This window comes from Myodes glareolus, chromosome 25 (assembly GCF_982192425.1).
Source record: "Myodes glareolus chromosome 25, mMyoGla1.1, whole genome shotgun sequence".
In the NCBI taxonomy this organism is placed as follows: Eukaryota; Metazoa; Chordata; class Mammalia; order Rodentia; family Cricetidae; genus Myodes; species Myodes glareolus.
In genome coordinates, this window is record NC_142050.1 from 25688005 (window position 1) to 25706883 (window position 18879).

Genomic DNA, 18879 nt, shown 5'->3' on the forward strand with positions numbered 1-18879 from the left:
AAAAAAGAGTCCACACCACGCGGTCCTGCCAAGGGACGTAGCCCTTGAAATAATTGGCACCTATTTCAATCAACTATACATCGTACAGCCCTCTGGTTTATTATCCTTGAGCCATTTATTTTTAAGAAAACTATAATTGTTGCTTAGTTGAGCAGTTATGAAGGAAACGGCGAAAGCACACTTCTAATTCTCAGGCCAACTCTTTTAAGGTCTATAAAAATGACATAATGAAGTCTGATGTTGCTTCATTTCTGCAGAAGGGTGTTTATGTTATGTGCTTCTTTCAACACTGTGAAGTACAGATTGCACCTTAACGCTCTCAGCTACTGTGAGAGTTCCCAAGCAAAATGCCTTTAACTTAGAAATGTCTTCACAAAGGAAATTAAAAGAATGTCATTTCTTTGGGGCTAAGCAAAGAGGAATGCGTGCTTCTTGTCGTGACTTGGGCATTTGGTTCTAAGATATGTAGGGACAACACGGCAAGGACAAAGGGTAATGGAATAGCTCGTCTGACTACAAAGACTGTCCTCTCAGGGGAACACGGGTGACCAGAAACCCAGGCAAAGGACAAATGTAAATATGGGCTTAGTTCAAACAGTACTCCTTCAATCAGAGTTCAATCAGTAACTATATTTGGTGCCATTGATTAAATTGTGCCCCTCCGAAAAAAAAAAAAAAAAAAACTTCGATTAAATTGTGCCTTCCCCTCAAAAAGTCTTAAGGCTTGATATTTCTGAATGTGAGCAGATTTGTAAAAGAACCATTATAGATTTAATTAATCACATTAAAATGAAGTCATACTGAAGTAAGATGACTGAAGTAAGGCACCCAGTATCACGGAAGTCACAGTGACACTGTACTAATGACAGGAAGTGGCAGATTGTTGTTAATGTAGCACTAAAGCAGAGGCACAGAAGAGCTGGGGGTCTTGTTTTTCTTCATCTGGAGCATCCAGCTTCTCAGCCGCTAAACAATGTAATTGTGTTCTTCAAACACACCTGATTTGCGGTATTTTGTCACAGTGTTCCGAGACACCTTATGCAGCTGGCAAAGGGAGTTGGGTAAGAGAAATAAGTAACTTGAGAGAGCACACTTTTAATGCGACAGAGCCTGACCTTTTCTAAGTATTTGGAAAGGAATCTCTAAGAGAATTAAATGAAAGTTTAAAGGTAAATTCTTTTATTCTATGGAATTCATGCCTATTCATTCATAGTGTCCTAACCATGAATATGGAGCTAAAAGGACAGCCAATTAGGCAGGACTAGAATCCTTGCACATCCTAGAGGTCAGGGAGAGTAGAGGTCCTGCTTAGTGGTTTCACGCTATCAGGCCTCGTCTACTGGGGCAGAGCATCACAGATGATCAGATGCTAACACCCAGGCGAAAGCTGGCAAAGAATAAAGTCTGGAAAGTCAGAGTGTAGGGACAGACCCATCAGTCGTGTCAAGGATAGGACAGTGCAAGTTTGCAATAATGAAGAAGGGCCCAGGGTTCACTCCTGATGAAAGGGGGCACATCCGGTGAGGCACTTTCAAACCTGACAACTTAAGGGTTGAGGCTGACTTTAAGCCATTGTCCCTGGCTCACTTTCAGAAACTGAGTAAAACTGAAATTGCTGCCGAGGACATAGGTGATATGAGGGCAAAAGTAACCATGGCTCGTACATCAAAATAAGTCTTGCACTGAAGGCCTAGGAGACAATGCTTCTGAGTCACTGCCAATAGATTAAACAAACATGGTATTATTGTCAGATACTATTAATATTTTAGATATACTAAACACTTCATATACATGTACTACATTGCAAAGTTGCCATAGTTGGCATTCCATTTTTTCTGAGGCTTTATGTCAGAAAGTTCCTTCTACTGAAGTGATTTAAAGTAACTCCCATGATACTGTGCACTGGCCTATGAGTTTTGAATGTACCAACCACCTCCTGAAGGTCTCCTGACAAGTGTTTTTATTATGTGACCTGAAAGAGGCCTTCTCACAGACATGTTGTTGTTGGTGGTGGTGGTGTTGGATGTGGTTTCTGAATGGTTCTACCACCAAGGTGCTGTTCATAATCTGGATTTTTGTTTGTTTGCTTGCACGTCTGTGTTCTCTGACGCACAACACCAGTGACCTGCTGGAAAACAGTGATTTATCTCTTTGTCCTCACAACTGACACAAATACAGTCTAATACATAGTAGGTACACTAGCGATGCTGGCTGATACTTAATATTCAGAAGGGTAAAAAAAGAAAAAGATGAGCAAGCAGATTTGGTGTGCCAATAATGACATAATAAATTCATGTATTCAACTATACGCTAGTGCTATCTTAGGTAATGTATTGGTACTAGGAACACTGCCTCATGCACACTGAGTAACTGGATACAGACTCAGAGAATTAAGTCCACTGCCAAGCCACAGGATTCTAAAAGGATGCAAACTGAGCCCTGATAAGATGGTACGCACTTGTGATCCCAATACTCAGAAGACCGAGTCAGGAGATTTGTGAGTTTGAATCTAGTATGGAGTATATAACAAGACCTTGTCTCAATAACAACGATTATAAGAAATGCTTGTCCACTACTTAACCTCCCTCTTATTTACGATCTCATTCAATCCTCAGACAGTTGTTATCTTCATTCTACAACACAATGAAGTTAGCAAAGGTCCCACTGACTGAACAGAGGCTCAAGTTCAGCCAGCAGAAGCTCTGAACCACTGCCCGGCTAATGGATGAGAGTCAGAATGCGCCCAAGCCACAAGTTTTAGTGCTTTGGGTTTTTTGTTTGTTCGTTTTGTTTTGTTTTTGTTTTTGAACAAAGGAAAAAGTGACCTAATGGTGCAGAAGATTCCCTTATAGTTAAATGTGAGTTAATAAAATACATGAGCAACGATTTGAGCCACCTTTACCTTTCAACTCCCAAAGCCCGAGCAAGCTTAACCTCTAGGCTTATAGGGAAAGCCCAACCAAGAATCTGCAGACAGCAGTCAGTAAATAGAAAATTATAAAGTGTGAGTTGTGTGGGACAGGCAACCTGCTGGGTCCTGGGTGGTCTTCCACTGAGCAAAACACAACTGGGTGAAGGAAACACAGAAACAAATCAGCATTCTAATCAGAATGGAAAGCAGTAGCTCATGGTGATGCCCGGGAACTCACAGGAGTAATGTACCAAGCTTGCAAAGAACTTGCAAACTATTAAAGTGGCAGAGTTGATAGGGAAAAGACAATTATCAGATGACATCATAGTAAGTAACACTGAATATCTGAGGGTCACAAAAATAAAACTTGGGGCAGAATACTTTCTGGGATGTCCCTGGAGAACTAGTAAAGACACAGGAAGGGGCACGTGGTCAGGAGTCACCCAGAACCCCTCCCTAGTCTTTCCCACTATGTGCAGTTAGTTTGGATGTAGTAACAAGTCAAACAAAAGCCTCTGACTCAAATCCTGCATCCAGACAATGGCGCCTGCCGTCTTTCTGATCTTCCTGTCATTGTTTACTGAAAACATAACTACAGCATTTGAAACATAGGTCGTAAAGCATTTGTTTGAATGCTCTTTGCCAGTTCACACTAAACAGCTGTTATTGATACTCAGCAGTTACTAAGTCCTAAATATTAGGAAACGCCAGAGAGGAACAGCTTTGAAATGATACTCTATTTGATTCGGTTCTGCAGTAATTGTTAAAAATCATATACACTTTCTCTGGATCCCGCCAAAGCCTCTGCAGTATTGAGGCACCTGCCGTTCCAATTTGCAATTTCCTCAGCCCTCCTTTGAAGTTATTTTTGCCAATTACCTGGTGTTAATATTAATTAAATGTGATTTGCAACTTGAAATGTAGTGTTATCAATGGAACTCAGCTGTATGAATACAAAGTAAAATTTTCAATTGAGTTAAAATGTTTCCTTTCATTCATAGTATTTTAGAACATTAATACTTTTGTCAAATTGATTTTTGCCTGCTGGAAGTCATTTTTCCAAAGCAATGAACATCTGAGGGGGAAAATATTCTTTATATATGCTTTTCTTCCTGTCATTGAAAATACTTTGTTTTAATCTTAAAACAGAATCCATTTTCGTTCATAGAAATTTGGTTCTTGTTTATAACCTAAAAGGGGGAAGTTCTTTCTTCTAAAGCAATAAGCTAAGCTAAGAAATATGATCAGTAGGTATTTGTCAATTTTATACTAGGAAAAAATATCCTTTAATGCTCGATCCTCACCAAAAAATAAATCACACTCAAATCTAGGGGACAAGTATCAGTCATTTTGCACACCAAAATTAATTTAATTGGTGCATCCCATTGTCCAAATAGAAATTGCCAACTCTCTTCACGGTCTTTTCTAACACTGAGATTTTAAGATTCTGAACACATGTCAGGTGATAGTCAGGAATGTCCAACACTGGCAAATTAGGAGGAAAGTCACATACAGTAGAAGATTTGACAGATTTGGGTCTATCCTGCCGCTTGTAATATACGCAGTGACGACTTGAAGGCTTGTCATCTTCGATAAGTCATTCATAAACATGATGACTGATTAAAGGAGGTGTGCGTGCCACCTCACTGTGTAAATCTACAATGAAAAGATATCAGGCTTTCACAGATTCCTTTTATCTCCAGAGATAAAGCCTCGGCGTCCTTTATAATGATGGTAGTAGCATTAACATTTATTGTCCTGTCTTCCTTTAAAAATGGCATAATAAGGTAAGACAAAGAGGTGAAAGAAACTGTCTAAAGACTCAGGGAAGTCATTGATTGAGTCAGGAACTACAAGCCTCACAGACTGTGATGGAAAAGCATGAGCAAATATCATCAACCCCTTTATTACCGCATCAGTGAAACCTTGTATTGAATAATTAAAACAAGATAAATAGAGGAGTGTGTTCCTGGCAATGTCCTGGTAACATGGATGAGGACTAAGTCCTAACCCAGAAGCAGCTAAGCCATTCTCTTTCCTCAAGCCAAAAGAGACAAAAGAGGGAAACAAAAATAAATTAGACTGGAAGACACACTCGGGATACTTATGAGTGTCAAGGTGTTATATATAAAAAAAGACATTTTTGAAACTGCACAAAGCAAAGCAGTGGAACAGTCGGTGTATGGTCATATTTACAGTGTTCCTGCCAATCCTTCTGAAAGCTCTTGGCAGCCTGAGCCAGGGACTTCTAGATGCTGGGATCCCACACACACCTGCTCCAGTCTGTAATCTTACTTTATATACTAGGCCATTCTATCCTTGTAATCAACTAATCAAGAACAGAAGAGTTGAATTGCATAAAACGCCAAAGAAACTTCTGAATTAGTAGTATTAGAGGCAGCTCTGTTAACTGAATTCTGTCTAGTCAGTACATGCTTCCTGCTAACCTGTTCTTCTGGCCTACCTCCCACTCTTGTCTCTAGATGCCATCCCTATGAGACAGTCACACTTATACCCTGTGATGCATTGAATCACGCCTACAAAGATATGCTAAAATCCTCACCTCAGCAACTCAAAATGTGACCATTTGGAAAGAGAAACAATGCAAACATCATAGCCATGATTGGATCATGCTGGACTAAGGTGGTCCTATCCAATATGGCTGCATCTCTTTGACAAAAGAAGACGAAGAAAGCTACAGCATAATAAAAAGTAGCTACATGATTTTAGAGGCAGACACGGAGGTGATGTGTCTTCAAGCTAAAGAAGACCAGGGAATGCTGGCACAGCTCAGAAGATCCAAGGGAAGTGAGATTCTCCTCCGAGATATCAGAAATAGCACAGCCCTGAGGCCACCTAGGTTTCAGGTTTCTGGATACCAGAGATGAGAAGCAATGAGCATCGTCTTATATAGTCCAGACTGTTCTTCATCCTGACACTTCTGAGAGGATAATTCATCTCTGTAGATCACACATCATGGGTCTCTGTAACTGCACAACACACTTCCCGTTATGATCACTAGGAGAAGTTCCTGTTGTATTCATAATCCTTGAGAGCTCACCAAGGCCAGCTGGACTGGGACTGAACGAGCATTTGATCAAACCGGACTCTCTGAATGTGGCTGACATGGGGGCTGACTGAGCCCCCGAGGTCCAAATGATGACTGAGAAGCCATTGACAATGGCAGTGGGTCTTGTTTCGTCTGCATGGACTGGCTTTTTGGGATCCTAGTTGTTTGGATGCTCACCTTCCTGGACCCAAAGGGAGGGGGAGGAACTTGGATTCCCCACAGGACAGGAAACCCTGACTGCTCTTGGGAATGGTGAGGGAGGAGGACAGGGAGTGGGGGAGCGGGAGGGTATTGGGAGGAGGGGAAGAAGTGGAAAGAGTGTTTTCGGATACTTGAATAAATAAATAAATAAATAAAATACCCCCCCCAAAAAAATTTGTAAGTTTGCTATGACAAAAACTTTCTTCAAAAGTGACTAAGCCCTCCCTCCATAGCCACCAACACACCAAAAAGAGAGAAGACTTCCCAGGCTTCATTTCCCATTACTGTATGGAGCCACGGTCCTCATGAAACCACTGCCCAAGAGCCTATCCTCAGCTTCCTGTGTTTCTCACGCTCTCCACGTTCTGCCTCGACACCCATAGTCTCTCTGTAACTGTGATTTTGTGAGAATGGGCTTCGGGGTTGGAATTTTGGTTCCTGATTAAGTAGGCCAATGCTCCTGCTGCTCTTCCCCACAAAAGATCTGTCCTTTTGTCTGAAGCGCAGTGCGCGCCTGACCAAACTCATGCTCCCTACTCCAAATCAGTCTTCCCTCCATGGTTCTGTGACTGTACTGGCCTTCTTTGAAAGGCCCAGCTACAAAGTTTTGTGATCAACTAGAACTTTTTTCTGACCTTCAAGATCTACATTTGCTTAGTTACAGTTCTATAGACGCGATCTTAAAATTGTCTCTTGTGTTGGTCTTCTTTTCTATTTCTCCTGTCACAGCTTCATTTTAAACCAAGACAGACACTGACTGCAGAGGCCCCTTACGTCGTCTTCCATCCCTCATCTATGTACTCATCCTGGTGGATTTCTTCAAGCCTCAAAAGCTTCAGATATTATTTAGGACACCAAGGATAAATAAGTATCCTCTGACTTACAGGACTCGGAGATGTGTCCGTGCCTGGCTTTCAGCTGTATTTCCCATACTTCACCATACACAATATTCGAGTCAAACTACGCTTAGTGAACTTATATTGCTGACATAGAGTTTCAGATGTCATTTGTTGGATAGTTTCTTCTGTAAAAGAGATAGCCAAGATATGGCTAGGCTGACACTAAGCTAGAATATCAAATATTTACTTTAACAAATGCCTCCTAGGTCTCCTTCCCAATAGCGTTGCTTCACAATAATGATGACTTGTCATCAGCATCTTTTCATGACCACCATTTACACATCATCTCATTCTCCCAGATTCACAAAGACTACTTCCAGAAACTTAGATTCTGTTAAAACGCAAAACACTCTAATTAAACCGGATGTACAGCATATCATAAAGTGGGATTTTCATTTTGCTGTAATTTCATTGTGATCTACCTGAATTAATCAGAGCTAAACCGTAGGCTGCCTCTACTTACACTGAAATTTCTTAGCAATCGATGTTGCTGAAGACAAAAACTCAGAACAGAGCATGGAAATTTTTTTTTAAAAAAATGAGTGAATACAAACATCGAATACATAATGCTATTAATGAACAGATACTCCAAAAACTGAATGTATACCCCTCTCTCTCAGTAAAAACTCTCAGACCCCTAAATACACACTACTAACATGGTGACAGAAATTCCATCAGTGATTCAGTAAGACTGGCAAATGTTATAGAGCTAATGAATTTTCATTAGAGTCATGAGATAGTTCCAGAATGGGTTAAGTTGCTACTATTTGCCATTCCCATTAATATCATTGTCATGTGAAAGGTTGAATTTTCAGCTATTTTTGTTCTAGATAAAAATCTTTGTCATTAAAATGAGGGATGATTCTGATATTTAATATATTCCATGGCATACTCTGGCGTGATACTAATTTGGCCTTTTCAGCATTCTGCATATTAAGTGACAATCTATCCCTCCTCCATTGCCCAGATAAGTGAGAACTGAAATAGAATGGACAGCCAATCAAGTCACAGAATACTGAAAGGATCAACAGAGGAAAAAAAATGTGCTTCTCTAATCAGGAGCACACATGAGGTGCTAAAATTATTTTCTCCCATCCTAATGTCTAAGACAGGAGCAGCAATAACGAGTGGTAGCCCCTGAGTCTTCTTATGGGACAGTATTGCCAAAGCATAGCAATGCATCCTAAAATGAAGATCAAGTATTTCTTATTTTAGTCAATAAAATATAAAATCTTACTCTCACTTAAGTTTCACAATACATTACATCAGATTCTATAATAGGCAAATTACGTCCTTATTGAATTTTTCATAGTAACCTGCTCCGTGCACACAGAACGTGCTCCAGCGTTGAAGAATGCCCAGAGTCACTGCAGAAAACTTATTTCAGTACATACTCTATTATTTTCCTCCACATGTTGAATTATCACTCTGGTGAGAGCCGACATCAGCTGCTTGAATAATGTATTAACCCTGCTTCTGGAAGCTATTGTTTTCATCTGAGTGGGCATTTCCTTTAAGGATAAATAGGGGACTTTTTTTTTCCAAGAAAATAATATCATTTAAAGTTTAATGGAAGCTTTCAGATCATTTTATGCTATAATGATACAACTTAAAATTCCAAAAAGCAAAGATTACAGCATTACAAACACAGTTGGTATGAACACTTGCCCAATTAAATCAATTAACCCCATCTGCCGACTAGACTAGTCGCTCTCTACAGTTTCTGCCACAGTGCAGCCATAGAACACATGTTAAATATAAAAAGTCCTGAGCATAATAAATGTCCTATCCTATTATATCCAGAAGAAAAGGCCTCAGACATCTATGGTTATCAAGTGAAAATTGTTCCAGGTAGTTATAGTTAAATCTCAGTCATTCCCATGATCGCCTGAACTAAAAACTTTCAATCATTAACTGATCGACATGATTTCCTTCTTGAAGTTGCTTTAAAATAGTCAGAATTGCTTTAATACTTCCACAACACCATGATTACCAGTAAAAAAAAATTAATTCTCTCCAAGAAAATGATATTATTTAAATGCCAGTGGTGTGTCTCCTTCCATCTACTAAGTTTTGCTGATAAATAGCTGTCCGTAAGATTTATTCTGTATGCTGCTTTCTGTTGTCATTCTGTTCTGTTTCTTTCCTGAGAAGTGAATGGATTTACAGCCTCACAGGTGATATACATGTTGGTGAAATACCTACAGAGGTTTGAAAAGCTCTTTGAAGCAATCCCAGGACAGAGCTTGCCGGCACTTTGTCCTAGCTAGGTGTTCACCATGTTCCCTCCATCGCGCTGTAGGGTCTAGACTTTTATATAGAAATGAAAGATGAAAAAGTCAGATATGACAATGAGCTTATGACTGAGGACTGCCCCTAGGGACTGATCTAATATTGCTTTAAAATGATTATAAGCACTGATCCCTCTAGTGTTCCATGTTAAATTCCACTGACTTTTTTTTTAATTTGATGACTTACTAATGTAAACTTCTTTCTAGAACAATCAAACAGTATGCCATTTATTCAAATTCACTGTGGCTCTGAGGTGCCTGCAAACTCCCTCATCAAAATAGACAATTCTAAAGACTTTCACTGAAGTTGGAATCTCTACTGCTTAAATAGGAGTCGCCTTACTGGAAATAAGAACAGTAAACCCATTTACAATCTTGCTTCTCCGTACAGAGGACAGCCTGGACCACACATTTATGAGAATGCTAATATCTAATAGACACCAGACAGCACTTGGAAGTGTCCAGACTTTAGCATCCTGTCACCTCCTAAGGCAATCAACTGGTAAATACATGCTCACCAATCTCCCTTGAGATCTGGGTGAAGGCCTCAACGCCGCTCTCTCCATAGTTCCCCTCGGAAGCCAGTGTTGAGACATAATTCCATCCCAGGGCCGTCACAATGTCCACCATGGCTTGAGCTTGGTAGGAGTCAGGCGGAACCACCCGAGAAAAGAAGTCATACCTGGTGTTGTCACTCAGCTCTGGGGCTGTGGATGCATAGCTGATCTGAGGTATCTGCAAAACAAACGAGAGGTCATTTCAACCCATGCTGTGTCTTGTACAATGATAGATTATCATAAAAGACTAAATGGTCCAAGCTGGAACAAAAACCCAGATGTCAGCCTGAAGGCAAAATATGGTTTTAGGACCACCAACTTCATTAGTCCACAGTCAACAGTCCACAGGCTTCCCTTCCTTTTGGAGCACAGACGCATAAACATTGCGAAACAATTTAGTTTTGCTTCAAGTTCCTTTGTCTCGAAGGCCAAAGGAAAACATTTCATGCTTTTTGTTGCTTTTTTTTTATTCTGTACATGATTGTTCTGGTGTGGAAATGAAAGAAAAATGAAGCCATGGTACAAACATGCATTAGAGAAGGTCACCTCAGAAATTTTCTTTGACTTTAATTCAGAAAAGGTATGTGGGAATTGAATGGGAGAGTTTTTGTTGCTGATTTTCTTTTTGTTTTGTTTATGTTTTTGACACTTGATACCACCTAAGTTTTAAAATTATCATTTTCATAATTTAATTTTGTTTTTCTTTTTTTAATACAGGGTCTCAACTATGCATCCCTGGCTATCCTAGACCCGCTTATGTAGCCGAAGCTAGCTGTGAACCCATAGAGATCTGTTTGCCTCTGACCCCCAAGTGTTGGGATTAAAGGCTGTGCCACCATACCTTACTGTAAATTATTTTAGGTACATACTTTTTCTAGTCTCCTCACTGATTTTTGGTATAGTCATTGAATAGCACAAAAATATTTGTAACCAGTGGACTCTGTATCTTCCAATTAAAAATATATTTCCCACTCATTAAAAATCATCGCCTAGAAAAAGCATCTGGATCATAAATTTCTTAGGAAAAGAGAATGTCTGCTGACACCAAAGGATAAATTGCCACAGAGTTATTTAAATTGAAAATCCTATGTCACTTCTTAATTATCTGACAGTGTGCGCTACGTACCTGGGCATCTTGCCACCCTTCAGTCATCATCCTAGGGTGTGGGTATAAACCGAGAGGTCAAAACGACTCCAAGAGAACCTGACTTGGGGGACTTCTTAAAAATACAGCTTAAGTCATACATAGAACAACTTTATTCACCATAAGATGATGTAGCTAACGGAATGTCTATGCCAGCACCCCCAAAACTTCCATACCTTCAAATTAAATCTCTAGTGACAACTGAAGTGAGAATTTACTGCAGTCTTGGGCTCAAGGGGGATGTCAGAACCATAAAAAGTTGAATACACCAGGATCTAATCGTCACTCGCCAATCTCTAACCAGTTGATTTTCAAGCCATTCTTGACATCTTTGAAGATCACTCGTCTAGATAAACCCTCTAAGTCGACAGAATCCCACCCCACATTGGAGCCCAGTGAACTGACACAGGACAAATAAGAACTTTACTCTTAGGCTCTGAAACAAAACCGTGTGCGGGAGCTGTCCAGGTTCTGAAAGGGCAATTTGGCCTCTGAGCAACCTGGCTTCAACTTTTTACCTGTTTCAGCAGTGGAGGTGTCTGCTTGGGTCAGCCCATTCACTAAATTCCCCTCGGCTATCCTTTCCTGGTGGGGATCATGTTAACTTACGTTACATTGTCTTGCCCTTTGCTTTTTCTTCCAGACACACCAGCCCTGTCTCGATAGACAGATGTCTTGATCTGTGTCTTTGTAGTATGGAACTCAACAAGACACTTCTCCAAATCTCAAAGCACAGCTACCTTGGCCTTTCTCACCTTTCTTTTCTTGCTTCTGGAAAACCTGGAAAAGAGACCCTGGCCACTCAATGAGCTCTCCCCACATCCTATACTAGATAAACTTTCCCCCAAATCATTGACATATGCAATTCTCTATTCTAATAAAAATATTCATCACATTAAGACTGAGGAGGAGGAGAAGACTCACACCTCCTGCCCAGGGCTCTCTGTTCTAGGCAGGGAGGAGACAACATGAGTGTGCCCAGCACCTTCAAGACTGAGCACAGGCCCTGCACCTCACCTGGACAGCATAGTCGAGCTGACCCTGTTGATGGGGCACAGGTGAGCCACCCAGAGAATATGAGCAGAAGATATCTGGATCTGGTCCTGCCCCTCATCTGCCATGTGGTGGCATGGACAAGGGGAAGAACCCCACCTCCCACTCCTCACCAGCTGTGGCAGGTGGGAAAGCCGACCCTGAGGTCACAAGAGCGAGAGGCCCTGCCTCTCACCAGCTGCAGCACTCAGCAGAGTGGTTTCCTGCACCTTGTCTGAGCAACACAGCAGAGCTGGCCCTGAAGGTATAGGTCTAGGTGAGTGGGCTCCGAGGGCATGAGAGCAGGAGAACCAGCCACATCTCTTGTTGCTTACTGATTAGGGTGAGCTAGCTACTGGCTGGAGCAGGGCTGGAGAGCTCATCCTGGTGGTGAGGACGAGAGAGAGCTGGGGGGCTGACCAACTAAGCAAATACCCACAGTCAGAACCGGGGCTGAGTTGGACCATTCCACCATCCACCCCACCTATGACCTTTTGGAGCATGTGAAGGACCCTGTCTCCAGACCCAAACTGCAGGATCTCCATGACATAGGACAACAACAAGATATCCAAGAGGAGTCCCATTGACGGCCCAGTATCTGTAGTGTAGCAGAAGCCAAAGGCCATGACCAGACCAATGACTCATTGCAATGAACACTTGCAAGTAAAGTTGTATGGACCAAGGGTATACTGTGAACCTCACTGTGACATGCTACAGCTTCCATGATGAGGTTTTCTTTTCTCTTCCATTCCTTTTTTTCTTTACTTTTAAATTTTATTTTATCCTATCTTGGTGGAGGGGGATTGCAAGGGCAGAGAGTGGATGTGAAGGGATGGGGAGATAAATGGGATCACAATGCATGATGTGAAATCCACAAAACAATCAATAAAAAGCTAAATTAGAAAAAAAAATTAGCGGTCTGACCCAGGGTGTATTGTGCTGGTGTGAGTGGGTGGGTAGCTGAGTATATGTGGGTGAGTGTGTGGAAAAGAATTCTGTAAGGACTGCAACAGACTGTGCCATCTTCTTGTCCTATTTGAAAGCACAGCCCTCCCTCTTCCTCGGCTCCTCAGAGTCCGGCAGTAAAATGTCTTACACAACCCCCACCCCGCTTGGAATAATGAGCCGCCCCTTTCTAAAAATGAGCACAAAGTGTGAAAATTGAGTGTTTGAAACCAAAACTAATTATCTCAAATTACTACCTTCAGTCAGTCACTTCCAGGGCCGTTTAATTAGCAGTCAGCATCATGTTTAGGATTAATTAAACAGGTGTAAAGGGTATATAAAATAAAAGTGCAGATAGGAGATGGTGGCTTGATTAATCCAGTAATGGGCTTTCTCCCCGATGTCTTGAAGAGTTTTCTCTTTGGAGATGGCTGTGTGAATACGTAATGTGCAAGTGCGTGTTCGCAGTTTCTTTTGCTCAGTCCTCCTACGTTGCAGTCTACCATAACATCGTGGCCTAGCGATAGTATTTCAAGCCAACTTTTTAAACTGTCCGGAAGTTGCATCCTGTTTTTACTTTGTTTGCCACAGACCACTAAGCATTGGCTCGTTGAGCATTTTAGTGTCTACGCCAGCATCCCCAGTATTTGCACCACCCACAAATTGCACCCCTACTAGCAACTGAAGTGAAATTTTATTAAAGACCTTGGCTGTCTCTTTTTTTTTTTTTCACTGCATCAGATGCATCCTAACTAGCCCCTTACCCCTGGGGGATTTATCTCTCAGAAACAACAATGTAAAAGTGCCGGGGGAGAGAGAGAAGTGGAGAGAGAAATGAGGAAAACCAAAGAAAACTCATCAACAAACGGAGGCATTAAGGCAACCATTCCTCATCACTCATCCATCCTTCTGAAGCAGGAATATCCTTCACAGCGCCACGCCCCACCTGACAGTTTTAAGGATAAAATCTGCACTCTCATCTGACTCTGGGTACCATGTAGCTCTGCTCATCCTCCCTCTTTCACGTCACGTTCTGTCCATAGCAGAAGGAGATGGAGGAATAAATCCAGACTTCAATCTGGCCTTGCTTCCCTCTCCTGCTGCTGTGTCTCCTCTGAGCCGACAAATGGGAAAGAGAAGCAGAAAACTCAGGTGGCCGACACCCGCACCCTTGCCCACAGGTGCACCCCAGTGCAGGGAGACTTACGCTCCTCTGCCTGCTGATGTGCGTACCTCCAGTGTGGCCCCATCCACAGGATTCCGCTCCTGACTCTGCCAAGCAGTGTTCCTCGCTTCCTCAGTGCCTCTCATCTGAAACTAGAGTCCTGATCGGTGGCTGGCTTAGGATTCTCCCAGAAGTTTGCACTATATTGTTATCTACATCTAATACTTGATGGATCAAATATTCACTAAATGTTTAGAGGTAACTGGCTGATTAACCCATGTCAGGAAATTTGGCATTCTGCTGGTTTACCGTCCTCACCCTTCTGTGTCTCCTGTGCCTAACCTGAGTTTCCTGTTTCTATCTTCCAGCTGAATTTGAGGCACAGGAGCAAGAAATGGGAGTGAGACCAAGTCAGAGGGCAAGATCTGCTCCTCCAGCTCCTTCCCCACATAACAAGGTGGTCTCTACCTGAGCCTCAGCCGTAATCCTTGCAGGCTCTAATGGACATCCTCAACTCTGACCCCTGCATGTCTACTTACCATTGTCCATCCCTGGGTAATTCATCGTCCAAAGGTGGCTCCTGTATCTCTGCCCATGCCTTATAAATAGCCCTGTTTTTAACCTCTCTTCCTTCATTTTTCCGGCACTCCAGAAGCCTGGCTATTTGACTGACGCACACACCCCCCCATGACATTCCTCTGTATCCCCCATCCTCTGTCCTACTCTAACCTCTTGACCCTCTGTCCACTTTCCCTTTCAGCACTCTCTAGTGCTGTCCTCACCCAACTTTCCCTCTTTTCCTCTTTTTCAACTCCTAAAGGCGTCAAATTGCACATTTGAAAACACCTGTCATCTTGCTTTCCCTCATTTCTCATTTTCTTTGTGCTGAGGTTTCACAAGACTATGTATGCTTAAAATAAGGCCTTTTCTGTTACTCAAATAAAGCATATTAGAAGTAATTAATTATACAACACAAGACCCCCCCCCTTTTAAAAAGCCTTCAGCTTCTGCTTCTCTGTTAACTGCAGTTCCCACCCCCAATCCCATGCTTTGAGGAAGCTGCAGGATCTACTCGTCTGTTTCTCCTTCTTCTCCCCAACAGGCAGGAAGCTGAGCCTGAGGACTGACTTGCTGGACAAGAGTGCCTAACAGCTCTTTATTCACAGACTTGCTCAACCCAGGCTCCCTTCCTACCTGTGGGCACAACCTCTAGTCCTGGGGAGGAAGCCCATCCTTCTCCCTGCTACATACCTCTGGCAACCATGTGTGTGAAAGGGGAGTAGAAGCCCACAGTGATGGTAGAATTTACAGGACTCCAAGTCTACTAGGAGGGACAAAGAAGGTCCCAAGGTTGAGGCGTAATACTGAGTAGGAGGCACTACTTTGGCCTCAGGCCAAGCTGGCTTCTCTGCAATCTAATTCTTAAGAGGCAGCCGTGTGCCTTGGGAGCTATTTGGTGCTTGCCTGGCTGTTAATAAAGCTAATTACTTGATCTACATTTAAGTAGCTATTCTGTGAATCTTGGACTTACACACCCTAAAAAGGGATTCCACATTTGACTTGTAGCCTCTAAAAGAACTAACGCTTGATTTCAATAGGAGTGTGTGTGTGTGTGTGCGTGTGCGTGTGTGTGTGTGTTTGTGTGTGTGTGTGTCTGTGTATGTGAAATGAACTACTGGCACTTTCCTACTTTGGCTAGATGGAATCTCTCTAGTAGCTTGACCCCTCAAAACATAACTACGCATTCCAGCCTTCTTCACAGGGGTGAACAGAATTTCGGAAAATGTCCCTGGAGGGACCAGGCATGACTTCCCCATCTTTTACTCCTAGAATAAAGACATAAAGGTTATAGCTCCATGCATTATCCCAGACAATACCCAAGCTAATGTGGACTGACAGGCATTCTCTATGCCAAACCATTTTGATGCCTAGATCCCTACAACTCTGGTATTTGCTGTTCCCTTTCTTGCCCTCTTTCAAACCACACTACGCCAGCATCCAAAGCGCTGTTCTAAAAGAGAAAAGTAATATAAGAACCTTGCTCAGTCTTTCGATCATTTTCCCTTTCCCTTTGATCTTAGAATAAAGCCTAAACTTCTTGCCACAGGGTCCTTTGAGCGGGCATCTGGTCCACTTTCCCCTTTGCTCACCTTCTTTCAACTCATGGACCAGGAAATTCCCCCTTTTCTCCTTCGTCATAGCATTCCACATGTCTTCACTTTCCTCACTGGATTTGCTCATCCTTCGGCCTCTGCTCAGTTGTTTCTTCCTGAAACAAAACCCATCTGACCACCCCCTTTTTCTGTGTCTTCCCACCTCTAGTTACTACCTCATAGCCCTTTACATTTTCTTCTATGCTCTTACCACAACTTGTGTGTATATATTCTGTTTCCTCTACTAACAGATAGACTCTAAATAGGCATTTGCTGTGTCGCTTATAGATGTTATAAGAGTTGCAAAAAAAAATATCAATGAATATTAATAAAAAAAGAAAACCTCAAGGATCACTCATCACTTTCCTCCGTGTCTACCAACACTGAAGGATTTTCCTACAATATTATTTCAGTAGAAAGTTAGAAATTTTCATATTATTTATTAATCAAAGTTCTACTCAGATGCTACAGCCACTGATCAGCGTGAGATCATCTGTTTTACCAGGCAGTAGTGATAGAATTCTGATTCAAATCAACTAAGTGCATTTCAGTTGTGTCCTGAGTACATTCCCGGCAGGGAAGTACATACTTGTCAGTCAACTCTTTGGAATGCTAGAAATGACCACAGTGACTTCAGAAATGTCATGGGGAACACTTTGGAAGCCCATGGACTTTAGTGTGGCATTGAATAAAAATGACACTCATAATTAAAAGCCCCTTCTAGTTTACTGTTTCCTGTAGACTGATTATTTGAGACAGACATAAAGCTGCTTAGACCTCCTACAAACCGTGACTCTCCCCATTGCCTTTACTGAGTCTATTTACATCACTGAGTAGTGAGATTGGGAGTAACTTAGAAATAGGCTTGCTGTTCCCAAATAGACATAATTTCAGTTGCCTGTAAAGGTTTCTCACCGTTTATATACCAAAAATTATTGAAATCTTGACACTTCCCTTATCTGTCTAAATGGCATGAATCCTGCCTGCTTTCCATGCTTTCTGATTGCCCACAATCTTAGGGAATCCAAGACCCAACCCTGACAAGCTAGCAATAAGACACCAAAAGCATAGTTCTGGTGAAACCATAGGGTTTGTAGTAAGTTCATCTTCCTACAAAGAAACTAGCACATATCTGAATGTAGACATGGACCGACAGAAAACTTGAGTCACATACATCTTCAATGATTCTCAGGGGAAAAAAATAAAACCTGCCTGAAAACAACTTTGTTTGTTTATTGATTACTATATTTGGTGGAGCAGCTAAGTGAATAGTTCTTTGTGTTGTTCAATAACATTGTTGGTTTTCCCCACTGAAAGATCAGCTTGGAACTCCTCTCTTCCCCCAGGAGGTAGTGCTTGCCTGAGCACTTCTCCAGTGATGGTGGCCTTAATAACAGTGACCATCACAATGATTGCTCCCTGCCACCCATCCTTAGGATGGATTTGTTACAGCTGAAAAACTCGGGACCAGAAAAAAGCGTAATGACTGTTGTAGCCATTAACTTTGTCTGTTCAGACTTCATTGCTCTGTAGTATTAAATCTACTTGTGCTTCTGGCAAGACATGAGTATATAATCAGAAATTAGATCAGAGTGAGGAGTCAGGGCTAGGAGTCAATGCCCAGCACTGGTCCCCCTCTCCCAACGTTGCCTTGAGCTTTCATGCTCCTCTCAGTGTCATGGGAAATCACATAAAGAGAGGGTAAAGGGAGAAAAAATGAAGTCAAGTGATAATAAAATAGGGAAGAGTGATGAGTACCCCAACTTTGCATTCAAAATTATGATACCCTTCCTAAATCAAGACCTACTCTATACAAGTTCATCCAGTTCTTAAGCTTCCAGCTCACAAGTCAATGTGAAATATTTATCCCTGTCTTTCTGCTCAACTGAGTTCCCACACTTGACTCTCAAGGAGGACTCATCATTAGGCTTTGATTCATGTTAGAGATTAGCAAAATAAAGCCAGGAAGTCTTTTGAAATGGGAAACTGTAGGGGTCAGGGATAGCAAGAGAGATATCATTCTGCATTATCCTGCATTTTACCCTGTCCCCTACATCAGTACACGCGGACTAAGGAAAACTTCTATCTGCACCCACACTGAAAGCGCCTGTGTTTATTAGCACAACAGATGCAATCTTGCATTAGGAAGTTGAAGGTCATAAGTTTAATTCATTGTGGACTAAAATGCAGCCTACATCCCCACTTTCTAGAGCATCCTCTTCACAGTGCATAGCACTGCTAACAAAACCAACCTACAAGGGGAAAGGCAAGGCCAATCCACTGCTCAATAAATCATTCAAAGATGGCTTGTAACTGAGGGTGAACTTGAAACTTCACCAGTAAACGTAAAAAGGCATCGTACATAGGCAACACACCTTCTTCAAAACCCAAGAGACTCAGCTTTGTTTGGGTGTTTTTCGGCAACTTTAAGTATGACTACCCTTGTGGTCATTTGTTGACTTCTAATAATCCATTTGGCTGATCTGTTGAAATGTGAGATCGCATTTTCTC

The 18879-nt window shown here is 41.9% G+C and overlaps 1 protein-coding gene across 1 annotated transcript in view; it reads right to left on the reverse strand.

Annotated features, from left to right (window-relative positions):
- Grm8 (glutamate metabotropic receptor 8) overlaps window positions 1–18879 on the reverse strand; it is an 824187-nt gene that overhangs the window by 660284 nt on the left and 145024 nt on the right. Inside the window, exon 3 of the mRNA XM_048451013.3 lies at window positions 9891–10107. Coding sequence (XP_048306970.2) covers window positions 9891–10107 — 217 coding nt within the window. The remainder of the gene's footprint in view (window positions 1–9890; window positions 10108–18879) is intronic.